We start from the raw sequence: 12641 nt of genomic DNA on the forward strand, positions 1-12641 counted from the left end.
TTCCTCAGGGGGTCCTGTTCCAGTAACCCCGCTACCCACACCACCGCCTCCCTCGTGTCGGAAAAAGCCGGCCCAAGACGCTGCCACCTCGTGCTGCGCGCCGCGACCACGGCCGCCGGGTGGTCCCCTGGCCCCGCCCCCTCCCACCTGGGCGCCCCGAGCCCCGCCCCCCGAGCGCCCCGCCCCGCCCCGCCGCCGACTCCGCGCGGCGCTCGGGCGCCGAGTCTGCGCGCTGACGTCCGACGCTCCAGGTACTTTCCCCACGCCCGGCCGGGCTTGGCGTGGGGGCGGGGCGCGGCGCGCAGCGCGCATGCGCCGCAGCGCCAGCGCTCTCCCCGGATCGTGCGGGGCCTGAGCCTCTCCGCCGGCGCAGGCTCTGCTCGCGCCAGCCCGCTCGCGCCAGCTCGCTCCCGCCGCCATGCCCACCACCATCGAGCGGGAGTTCGAGGAGTTGGATACTCAGCGTCGCTGGCAGTCGCTGTACTTGGTGAGTCGCGGACCCGCGCGGCGGTCGCCGACCTCCTCCGAGACCCGGGCTCGTGCCTTGCCCGCAGGCTCCCTCCCGCCTCCCCCGCCTCTCGCCTCTCGCCTCTCGCTCGGGGCGGAAGTGGCGGCGCGGGCCGCGTCAGGGGCGCGCCTGCGCTGACCGCTCTCTTGCGCCTTTTGGGGCAAAAAAAAGGCATGCTTGGGTTGAGCAGCCTCTTGGTTAGCGCAAGCGCAGTTGGTTCTGGAGGGCGGCGCCAAAGCGCCTTCTCGGGGAGCGCGTGGATACGCCACGGGCGTGGAGCGGCCGGGGTCGGGGTCCTTGGTGACTCTGGGGGGGGCGCCGGACCCCGCAGCCTCGCCGTCGCTCCCACGCCGCTGTGCGTGGTTCCTGCTCGCGGACAGCTCGTGGTTCTTCTCTGGCCGGGTGTTTCGTGGCCGGGCAGGCAGCCGGCGTCCCCGGGAGCGGCGAAGGCGGGGGCGGGCGAGCGGGGCCGCGGCGTCCGGGTCCAGCTGGCGCTCGCGCAGGACCTGTCGGAGCAGGCTGCCGTGGGCGCCGGGCCGGCCGCCGCAGCCCTCCGCGAGGCGAAGCCCGCTCTCCTGGCGGAGCCGCGGTGGTTGGGGGTGGCTCGTGGCCTCGGGCGAGGGCGGCGCTCCCGGCACCCTCCGTCTTCACATTCCCCCGTAGCCCAGCGGCGCCCCGCGTGGGGTCTTCCCCCGCAGAATCTTCCCGGAACGAGAGAGGCTCTGCTTGTGTTCGTCCAGTGATAGCGTGTCATTCTCTTTATAGTTTTCCTCACTGAGGTATGCTTTCCCTGCAGTGAAACGAAGATCTCATGTGTGCTCCCAAACGAGTGTCACAAATGAATCCCCCCTTGCAAGCCCCCCTCAAATCAAAACAACCTTTTCTTGCCCTGAGATAGTGCCCTGTCCCCTCCCCAGGGGCACCCTGTTCCGACGCCTGTCGGCCTCATCGTGCCTGTTCAGCTCACATAGATGCAATATGTAGTATAAACACCTGTGATTCGCTTTTTTGTGTCAACTAGACTACCTTTTAATTCAAACAAAACTTTCTTTTAAAATGATTTAATTGCTTTCTCCTTCGTTTAATCCTCGCCGTATTCCCCAGATTGAATTTGGTGACGGTTAAGTTAATGCTGCTTCTGATGTTTGCTTCTCTGTGTGTAAAGTAAAAGAAAAGACGGGCTTTCCTGTAAATGTGGATGATCCTGGGTTTTTCCCCTTTCCATTTAATTAGATGACAGTGAAAAATGTGTTCAGAAAGTAACGTCTTCTTCTTGAACACATTAGTGGGAAGTATAAATATCCTGATTCCCATGATACAGAGTTTGTTAGAATAGGGCTCCAAGTTTTAAAGAAATGCTGTTAAGGACTCTTCCAATTATAGACAATCTGAAACGCTAATTCTAGTAGGAATCTTAATGTGAAAGAGAGCCTGCCAGCTGCATCTTCTCCAGTTACATTTGTTTTAGCAGAAGCTGCTGTATCTGAGGGTTAGGTTATATATATCGAAATAGATTTGAAAAGAGAAAAGTGAATGTAACTTAATTCAGCTTAACATTTTGGTTTAAGAAATTTGATCTTCTTTAGTATCATTAATATCCTTGAAAATTCAATAAGAATTGTGATTCCTCTTTCCAGAAAAATAAAGTTACTCTCATCCACTGGAGTATTTCACATCCATTTTCAAAGAGATTAGGAAATCCTTCTATAGATTCTTACTGAGGAATCCTGTAGTTTAATTGGTTGGTCAATACTCATATTATTATTTTTTCCTAGTGGAAAACAAGACCATTCGTTTGGTCATGAAACCATGACCATGCACGCTGGTGTTACAGTAAAAGTAGGTCACAAATCAAGAAAGTTAGTAATGGAAAGCAAGTCAGGAAGTTTGGACTGTGTGTTTTCCTGTGGCCTTAGAGTTAGAACATCTATTCAGCCATTCCACAAATATGCCCGGACCCCCAGTGGAGTTGCAGCTTTTGCTCCTGGCCGTGGGGATTCAGCAGAGAATGCTCCTGACAAGGTTCCTGCCCTCGAGGTGCTCACACTCTAGGGCTTATTCTCTTGGGGACTCATCCTAGTTCCATATTTTCGTTCATTAGTTCATAACATGCTTGTTACGTGCTAGTGTTAGACACAGAGAATTCTAGTTAAAAGACAAGAGTCCCAGTTTTTCAGGATGCAGCCCTGTAAATAGGTAAGCAGATGAAAACGTTCAAGTGATACATGTAAAGCTAGCCTGAAGCACAGGGTGTTGTGGAGTTGTGTACCTAGGAGTCCTGTGTTTCCGAAAAAGGGGTGCACGTGGGAGTTCTGGTGAAGCTTCTGGGGGGAGGGAGGACTTCACCTAAGTCTTGAAAGACATTGGCCAGGGGAAGAGGACAAGGGAGGTAAAGGGAATTAGTGTTCCAGCAAGGAGGGAGTGCACAAAGGCACTGAAGGAATGCTGAGAGAACCACCCACAGTTTAGCTTGGAGACTGGTGTGAAGTTGAGATGCTGGAGAATAAGGCAGAGCCTAGAAGGCCCTTGTAGATCAGACTAAGGAATTTGAGCTGGTTAATGGGAACTGACTGTGGAATCGTAAGCCTGGAAATACCATGATCATATTAACGGCTTTTTTTTTTTTTTTTTTTTTTGACAGAGTCCCGCTCTGTCGCCCAGGCTGGTGCGATGTCAGCTCACTGCAACCTCTGCTTCTCGGGTTCAAGTGATTCACTTGCCTCAGCCTCCTGCATAGTTGAGATTACAGGCACACACCACCATGCCCGGCTGATTTTTTTGTACTTTTAGTAGAGACAGGGTTTCGCCATGTTGGCCAGGCTGGTCTCGAACTCCTGACCTCAGGTGATCCCACTGCCTCGGCCTCTCAAAGTGCTGGGATTACAGGTGTGAGCCACCGCTCCCAGCTGATCGTATTTACTTTGTTAGCAAAATCGTTCTGACTGCTAGCGGGCTGGATGGGGAAAGTGTAGGCACGCGGCACAGGGCAGTAGTCGATTGGAGTAAACCTGAACAGAAATGATGAGCTCCTGCACTTAGGCAGTGGCAGGAGGGATGGAGGGGAGATAAGAAATTTGAAATGAAATGGTAAAGGGGTATATGTTATGTGCAAGTTTGGTTTTGAAACTGTTTAATTCAATTTGAGGTACCTGCGAGACACTGAAATTAAGCTAGTTGAATGTATAAATTTGGAGTTCGGGAGAGAGGTCTGAGTAAATGTGATTTTGGAAATCATGAACACATGGGTGACATTTGAGGTCTTAAGACATTGATGAGCTCATCCAGGGAAGATACAGAGCGTTTGGAAATACCAAAGGCCAAGGACAGAATCTTGACAACATTTAAAAGGATGGGTAGAGAAAGAGGAGCTTGCAAAAAAGACTGGCGAGGAACAGCCGCAGAAGTGGGGAGGAAAGCAGTGGAGGGAGTTGAGGGTGAGCAGGGCCGCCTGACAGGTAAGGGCCAGCCTGAGATGGCCATTACATCAAGCAGCTAGATTAACAGATACCTTAAAGGAAGTCGTGTCAGCAGACTACACAAGACAGATACGAGGAGTTCAGGAGAGAGGGTAGGAAGAAATGCAAACCACCAAGTGTACACTGCTCTTTTTAGAAACCCAACTTGAAGAAGTGGGGAGAGGCAGCTAAAATGAAGCAAAATGGTGTGACTTCTCACGTAAACGCTTTAACAGCTTCCCGTTGCTCACAGTGTAAATTCAGCCCTTCCTCCAGCTCACAAGACCTCACGGCCTGCATCTCGCTTGATTTCCCCGTTGCTTTCCTCCCTCTTTTCCACTGTGCTGTATTCTTGGAAGTGTGTGTGTCCATTCTCCCCTTAGGGCGTTTGTAAATGTCGTTCTCTCTGCCTTGGCACAGTTTTCCCCCCTTCTCTTTCCTTTGTTGCTTAAACTACCTCCTACTCATCCCTGAAGTCTCACTTCCTTGGCAGGCCTTCTTGACCTGCCCGTGCTGGGTATGAGCCCCGGTTGCGTACTTCTGTAGCATCCCAAGACTTCCCCTTTCGTAGCGGGAATTGGATGTCATACAGCAGCAAATGATTTCGGGAACACAATTTGCATTAAGCAAACCACTATCTTTAAAGTAACACAGCTTGAGTAGGAAAAAACTGTTTAAGGTGGCTTTCTGCTTTGTTTAGCACAACAGTGGGTGATGTTTCTGATGATGTTTTTGAAGAGTTGTGCTTTTTTTGGTAATGCTAATGAAGCTGGGAAAAGAAAGGCTTTGCTTTTGAGCAAAAAACTGGATACAACTAAAAGCCGGACTTAGTAATAGGGGAACTTGATGCCTTGCTGAAATTCTTGCAGGAGAAATGAATTTAGTATTTTGAGTCTGAAACTCTGGTCCCTTATTCCTTTTTGCTCCTGTTGAACAGTATTTTTTATTTCATGACTTTGATAATAGGAGGTTTCTTAGAAATGAATTCTTAGGTTGGAGCAGAACAGACTGTTAATCTGAGTTTATATTTTTTACTACCTCTTCAGAGCTTCGTGAAGGCAGTGCCAGTGCTTTGCACAGCACCAGATGCTTAGTAAGCACTTGAAAATATGTGCTGAATGAATGACTTTTTACAAGGAAAGGGCAACTTGATATATTTATGTGATTGCAGGGATGAACCTAAAGAGAGAGGTGGAGGTTGAAATAGAAGGGATGATAGTTGGAGCCAGAAATTTTGGAAAGCAAGAGTCAGTGGGACCAAGAGCAACAGGTGGAAGAATTGATCGTGAAAGAGTGCTGGCCAGGCAGTGGCTCATCCCTGTAATCCCAGTGCTTTGGGAGGCTGAGGTGGGAGGATCCCTTGGGGTCAGGAGGTTAGGGCTGCAGGGAGCCGTAATTGTGCCACTGCACTACAGACTAGGTGACAGAGTGAGACCCTGTCTGTAAAACAAGAACAACAAAACAAAGGGTGCAATTGAAAAAGTTTAATTTGGTCTCATTGTATGAGGTTAATTCTGACTTTTTGATTAATGTTCATGATCCCTTTTTGGCTTTTCTTTTCGTCACTACTGATTGGTGTCTGCACCAGGCTGACCTTTGAGAAAGGCAGAGAGAAGGAATGGAGTCTATGTGCCTACTGAGGAAAAGAGTAAAACTGGGGAATCGCAAAAGCTGTGTTATGGGATGTTTCTAAGAAGTGATGACTCAGAAAGAGTTTATTTTTAAATTCCTTTCTTTTTTAAAGATGGGTTCTCACTCTTGCCCTGTCTGGAGTGCCAGTGCAGTGGTGCGATCATAGCTCACTGCAACCTCAAACGCCTGGGCTCAGGTGAGCCTCTCACCTCAGCCTCTTGGAATTTGGTTGATTAATCGGGGTTTATAAACAGTGGAACTCCTGACTGACTTCATTTTTCTTTTTTTTGCAACCGAATCTCACTCTGTCACCCAGGCTGGAGTGCAGTAGCGCGATCTTGGCTCACTGCAACCTCCGCCCCCCAGGTTCAAGCAATTCTCCTGCCTCGGCCTCGCAAGTAGCTGGGATTACAGGTGCCTGCCACCATGTTTGTCAGGCTGGTCTTGAACGCCTGACCTCAGGTGGGCCACCCGCCTCGGCCTTCCAAAGTGCTGGGATTACATGTGTGAGCCACCATGCCCTGCCACATTTTTCTTTTTCTTTCTTTCTTTTCTTTTTGAGACTGGGTCTTACTTTGTCACCCAGTCTGTAGTGCAGTGGCATGATCTCAGCTAACTGCAGTCTCAACCTCTTGGGCTTAAGACATCCTCCTGCCTCAGCCCCCTACATCGCTGGGCCTGGCTAATTTTTTTTTTTTTTTTTTTTTTTGAGGCGGAGTCTCGCTCTGTCGCCCAGGCTGGAGTGCAGTGGCCGGATCTCAGCTGACTGCAAGCTCCGCCTCCCGGGTTCCCACCATTCTCCGGCCTCAGCCTCCGAGTAGAATTTTTTTTTTGTATTTTTTTGTAGAGACAGGATTTAACCATCTTGACCAGGCTGGTCTTGAGCTCCTGAGTTCAAGGAATCCATGCACCTCAGCCTTCCAAAGTCTTAGGATTACAAGCATGAGCCTCTGTGCCTGGCCGTTTTTCTTTTTTCTTTCCTTTTTTTTTTTTTGAGACAGAGTCTTGCTCTGTTGTCCAGGCTGGAGTGCAGTGACGCGATCTCGGCTCAGTGCAAGCTCCGCCTCCCGGGTTCCCGCCATTCTCCTGCCTCGGCCTCCCGAGTAGCTGGGACCACAGGCGCCGCCACCTCACCCGGCTAATTTTTTGTATTTTTAGTCGAGACGGGGTTTCACCGTGTTAGCCAGGATGGTCTCCATCTCCTGACCTTGTGATCCACCCGCCTCCACCTCCCAAAGTGCTGGGATTACAGGCGTGAGCCACCGCGCCCGGCCGCCATTTTTCTTTATTAGAAATTTGTAGTTCAAATATTGTTAGAGAACAGTTTTTACCATTTGTGAGTCAGCTAATTTTTAGAAGTCAGATGTCAAGTGCGCACTGTTCTTCTCATACTTATAGTGGGGCAGCCAGTTAGGCAGGTGAATCAAAGCTGTCTTTTTTTTTTTTTTTTTTTGAGACGGAGTCCCGCTCTGTCGCCCAGGCTGGAGTGCAGTGGCGCGATCTCGGCTCACTGCAAGCTCCGCCTCCCGGGTTCACGCCATTCTCCTGCCTCAGCCTCCGAGTAGCTGGGACCACAGGCGCCCGCCACCACGCCCGGCTAGTTTTTTGTATTTTTAGTAGAGACGGGGTTTCACCATGTTAACCAGGATGGTCTCGATCTCCTGACCTCGTGATCCGCCCGTCTCGGCCTCCCAAAGTGCTGGGATTACAGGCTTGAGCCACCGCGCCCGGCCATCAAAGCTGTCTTATTCTTTTTTTTTTTGAGACGGAGTCTCGCTCTGTCGCCCGGGCTGGAGTGCGGTGGCCGGATCTCAGCTCACTGCAAGCTCCGCCTCCCGGGTTCACGCCATTCTCCCGCGTCAGCCTCCCGAGTAGCTGGGACCACAGGCGCCCGCCACCGCGCCCGGCTAGTTTTTTGTATTTTTAGTAGAGACGGGGTTTCACCGTGTTAGCCAGGATGGTCTCGATCTCCTGACCTCGTGATCCGCCCGCCTCGGCCTCCCAAAGTGCTGGGATTACAGGCTTGAGCCACCGCGCCCGGCCAAAGCTGTCTTATTCTAAAACACTTCCCTTGCCTACTAGTTACACATTCTCCTGCCTGCTGTCTGATCTCAGTGCTTTTACATGGTTGCACAAACTCTGAATTGCCTTGAAGATTGGCTGCTGTCTCACACCTTGGAGTCTTCATATGTTGGATATACTCCATGCCTACCGTATCTATTTGGGAAACATCGTCAAGACTAGACTCTAGTCTTCTCGGGCAAGAGAAGACTTCTCCTTCTCTCGCTTCTTAGTTCACTATATTCTTTTATTACAATATGAACCGCATTGTTTTGTAGCTGTCTACTTCTCTGTGTAGCTCCTTGAGGGTGGTCTTCTTTGTTTTCCCACCACCTACCTGTGGGACCTGAAACATGTTAGATTCCTGGTAAATATTCAGTAAACACAGGAAAGCTGCTTCCTTTTAAAATGTCAGCACCTTAGTTTATTCCAAACCCCTCATTTATGGCTGAGGAAATACTGAGCTAACACTGTTGTGACTTACCTGATGTTACAATATCTGCTAGTGACATAACTGGTACTCAAATCCAGTCCTTCTGATTCTCATTTCAGCACTGTCCTGATTTACCCGTGTGACTACCTATAGTGCTTTCTTCGTATAATCTATTTGAGATCAGTGGCACAGAGGGAATCTTAATTTTGATGGCCAGGAGGGAGTGGATGTGTTATAATAGGTAGGGTCGTTTTGGGACTTGAGGCCTTTAAAACAGTGTCTGGGATCCAGGATCAGACTTGAAAGGTATTTGCAAATCTCCTGAAACTGCTAAATTTTATGTACGTGTGTTCACAGGTATTTCGTTTCTAGGTGATTCCTTAGCTTTTGTCAGTTTCTTAGTGGCTATGTCTGTGATCCCTCAAAAGGTAAAGACCACTGCTTGAAGGGAAAGCAGCCTTGGGAACGGTGCCCCAATGGGGAATGTATACCTGGAAATCATATTGTTTTGCCTTTGACATGTGTTTTATAGATTACCGATATCTATAATTACAGAAATCCAGATAGTTGCATTTGTCCCCTCGCTTTTCTAGTTGCCTCTTTTTTGATTTCTTGATTTTAACCAGAATCTTTTTTTTTTTGAAAAGGGGTCTCACTGTCACCCAGACTGGCATGCAGTGATGAGATCATGGCTCACTGCACAGATGCACGCCACCATGCTTGGCTAATTTTTTATGTTTTGTAGAGACGGGTTCTCATCATGTTGTCCAGACTGGTCTCGAACTCCTGGGCTAAAGCGATCCTCCCGCCTCACCCTCCCGTAGTGCTGGGGAGCCACAGTGGTTGGCCAACCAGAATCTTAAAAGCCCTTTTTACTTTTTCCAGATTGTTACTCTGCAGAGGATTCCTGATTCCCAGTTGGAGAACCATTATAGCTCTCTCAGTCTCCTCATGTTCTTTTAGCTGCCTTGTCTTTGTCCTCTTACCTGCCCACTCTCTTCTCCCCTTCTTTGCTTTGGTCCTCAAAATAGTCTGGGTAAACCAGAGAGATGGACAGATAAGGTCTGGGTATGCAAAGTTCAAATTAACATAAGTGTGCTCTTCGCTGTCTCAAATAAACGTTATGTATGATTTGTTTCCCTTGGAAATCCTCATCTAAATTCTCTACTTTCTATTCCTTAACTTAATGCCCCATTAAGGTAGTTTTTTCTTAATGGAAAGCTGTTGAGAGTCAGAGGATATTTAAACCAACTAACAAACTGGAACTTTTAATAATACCAACCTTACTTTGGATAAGAGTGATTAGCCATATACTAAATCCTAAATCAGTTTAACATATAAACTTTAAGACATAACAGATGATAACTGAGGAAGAGATACAGTTCCACAGACTAACTTTAAAGAATATTAGCTCTGACTCTCCTGAGTAGAAGAAAACTAAACTTTTCTGTTACATTCTTTTTTTTTTTTTTTTATTGAGACACGCAGTCTTACTCTGTCACCCAGACTGGAGTGCAGTGGCCGGATCTCAGCTCACTGCAAGTTCCGCCTCCCGGGTTCACGCCATTCTCCTGCCTCAGCCTCCCAAGTAGCTGAGACTACAGGCATCTGCCACCACGCCCATCTAATTTTTGTGTTTTTAGTAGAGATGGGGTTTCACTGTATTGGCTGGGCCAGTCTTGAACTCCTGACCTCAGGTAGTCCACCCACCGTGGCCTCCCAGAGTGCTGGGATTACAGGCGTGAGCCATGGCATCCAGCCTGCTATATTCTTCTTTTTTTTTTTTTTTTTTTTGAGACAGAGTCTCCCTCTGTCCCCCAGGCTGGAGTGCAGTGGCGCGATCTTGCCTCACTGCAAGCTCCACCTCCCGGGTTCCCACCATTCTCCTGCCTCAGCCTCCTGAGTAGCTGGGACTACAGGGACCCGCCACCACGCCCGGCTAACATTTTTGTATTTTTAGTAGAGACAGAGTTTCACCGTGTTAGCCAGGATGGTCTTAATCTCCCGACTTCGTCGTCTGCCCACCTTGGCTTCCCAAAGTACTGGGATTACAGGCGTGAGCCACCGCGCCCGGCCCAGCCTGTTATATTCTTAACTGGAATAACATTGCCTTACAGTGCCATTGTGTGAAATAGCTTTTAAAAATGAATGTAATGCCATTTTAAATGTATTTAAACATAGTGCCGATTTAATGGTCTATATATGGTACAGTAGTACTAATGGTTCAAGAAGTTGTTTTGACTTAACAGTGAAATCCTTGCTTTTAAAGATCATAGATGCCTTTAGACACATTTAAAATGAAACATGTTCATGAGAGGAAATGTCCACACAAATACAGTCCCCCCAGACTCAGAATGTGATGTTAGTAGGTTCATAGGCCCACCTGGTGATCCCCAGGATAAGAAATTGTGGTCAAGAAACCGATTCCAGGGGCCAGGCTGGTGGGTCACACCTGTAATCCCAGCACTGTTTGTCTCAAAACAAACAAACAAACTGGTTCAAGGTTGGATACTTTTCAAACGAAAGGAATGGAGGAAGGGAATGCAATGAATAACTTTTCAAATCCAGGACATCTGATTTAATATGCCATTTGCTCTATCAGTTTCATTTGGTTCATGTCACTGATCATTTATAACCTTATTTCAAACTGCTTTAATTCCCCTAAGGAAAATCTGATACTGAATTATTTTATTTCTTCTTTCACTATATTTGAACAGTTTTATACTCTGAAAGCTATCAATTTCTCATTACAGTTTGCTTTATAGTACACAGGAATTGTTCCTGTGGTTTGAGCTAAGGCTACAGGATTCCTAGAGTTTGTACGCCTCTAGTCCCAGTAAAGGACCTGGTACGTCAGGGTAGCCCTAGAAATTTGGAGTGACTTCGTAACAGTGGGAACTGCTTCTGTTCTATTTTTGTGTGTGTGTGTGGTTTTTTGTTTGTTTGTTTTTGTTTGTTTGTTTTGAGACAGAGTCTTGCTCTGTGCCCAGGCTGGGATGCTATGGCATGATCTTGGCTAACTGCAACCCCTGCCTCTTGAGTTCAAGCGATTCTCCTGCCTCAGCCTCCTCAGTAGTTGGGATTACAGGTGTGCACCACCACACCCAGCTAGTTGTTGTATTTTTAGTAGAGATGGGGTTTTCCCATGTTGGCCAGGCTGGTCTTGAACTCCTGACTTCAAGTGATCTGCCTGCTTCCCTCCCAAAGTGCTGGAATTATAGGTGTGAAGCAACGCGCCTGGCCTACCTCATTCTTTGTACTGTAATAAAGTCCCGGTTGGGCAATAATCTAAACATAAAATAAATGAAACCATAAAATTATATAAGAAAACAATGGAGAAAATTTTTTGTAATCAACAGAATGAAAAAGGATTTTTTATGCCATGTCACAGAAACCTAGAGAAAAAAGGTTTAAGTTTTATTTCATAAAAATTTAAATTTTTGACATGAAAAAATAACATAAAGATCAAAAGATAAAAATTTTTGAATATTTGCAATATATGACAAGAACTGAACTTTCTTAATACGTAAAGAACTACATATCAAAAAGAGAGCAGAAATACAAATGGCTTTTAAAAACAAGAAAAGCTGTTCACCTTCACAATAATAACATAATTGCAAATTATAACTATAATACCATTTTTCACCTATCAAAGATCGAAAAGTTTGTTAATGTAATTGGGTAGGTGAAGCTCAGGCACTTTCTTACAGTATTGGTGACTATGCATTGATACAGCTTCTTTGAGAGGTTATTCATAGCAACATTATTTGTAATAGCTAAAACCTAGAAATAACCTATATGTCCATTGTAGATGACTGGCTAAGTAATGAATACTATTCAGTTGTTAAAAATAACTTATCATCTATATGGAAGTACTTTGGTTTTTTTTTTTTTTGGAGACAGTCTCCCTCTGTCGCCCAGGCTGGAGTGCAGTGGCGCGATCTCAGCTCACTGCAAGCTCCGCCTCCCTTGTTCACGCCATTCTCCTGCCTCAGCCTCCCGAGTAGTTGGGACTACAGGCGCCCGCCACCACGCCCAGCTAATTTTATTTTTTTAATATTTTTAGTAGAGACGGAGTTTCACCGTGTTAGCCAGGATGGTCTCAATCTCCTGACTTCGTGATTCGCCTGCCTCGCCCTCCCAAAGTGCTGGGATTACAGGCGTGAGCCACCGTGCTCGGCATATGGAAGTATTTTTAATATATACCAAGTGAAAAAGCAAAGTGCAGAACAGTATGCTAATATCTGTTTTGCGAGGGTGGGATGGATATATGGATGGAGGAAGACAGGCAAGCAGTCTGGCTTCTATAAGGATAGAGTATCTTTCGGAAAATATAAAAGACACCGGTTACAGTTATCACCTAAGGCAAAGGATTGAGGGAAAGGAGAAAGTGACTTAACTTTTTCACTATATATCCTTTTGTACAGTTTAATTTTTGCCATGTCCATGTAATCCATATATACATAGGGAGCATATGTATATAAATATATGTAAATATAAGTAAAAAAATGTGCTAAAGTTAAGTCCTGAATTGCTATCTGTATCTACTGCC

General features: G+C 47.1%; 1 protein-coding gene across 4 annotated transcripts in view; it reads left to right on the forward strand.

The window, feature by feature from the left end:
* Positions 1 to 205: 205 nt before the first annotated feature.
* The window catches only part of PTPN2 (protein tyrosine phosphatase, non-receptor type 2), a 97748-nt gene continuing 85312 nt past the window's right edge, over positions 206 to 12641 (forward strand). For 3 of the 4 annotated variants that reach the window (XM_025365464.1, XM_025365465.1, XM_025365463.1), the window contains exon 1: positions 211 to 487. In XM_025365464.1, coding sequence (XP_025221249.1) covers positions 419 to 487 — 69 coding nt within the window. In that variant the 5' untranslated portion in view covers positions 211 to 418. Of the gene's footprint in view, positions 488 to 12641 lie in introns of all 4 variants that reach the window. The other variant, XM_025365466.1, reaches the window with a different exon arrangement.

The sequence above is a fragment of the Theropithecus gelada genome, chromosome 18, assembly GCF_003255815.1.
Source record: "Theropithecus gelada isolate Dixy chromosome 18, Tgel_1.0, whole genome shotgun sequence".
NCBI lineage: Eukaryota > Metazoa > Chordata > Mammalia > Primates > Cercopithecidae > Theropithecus > Theropithecus gelada.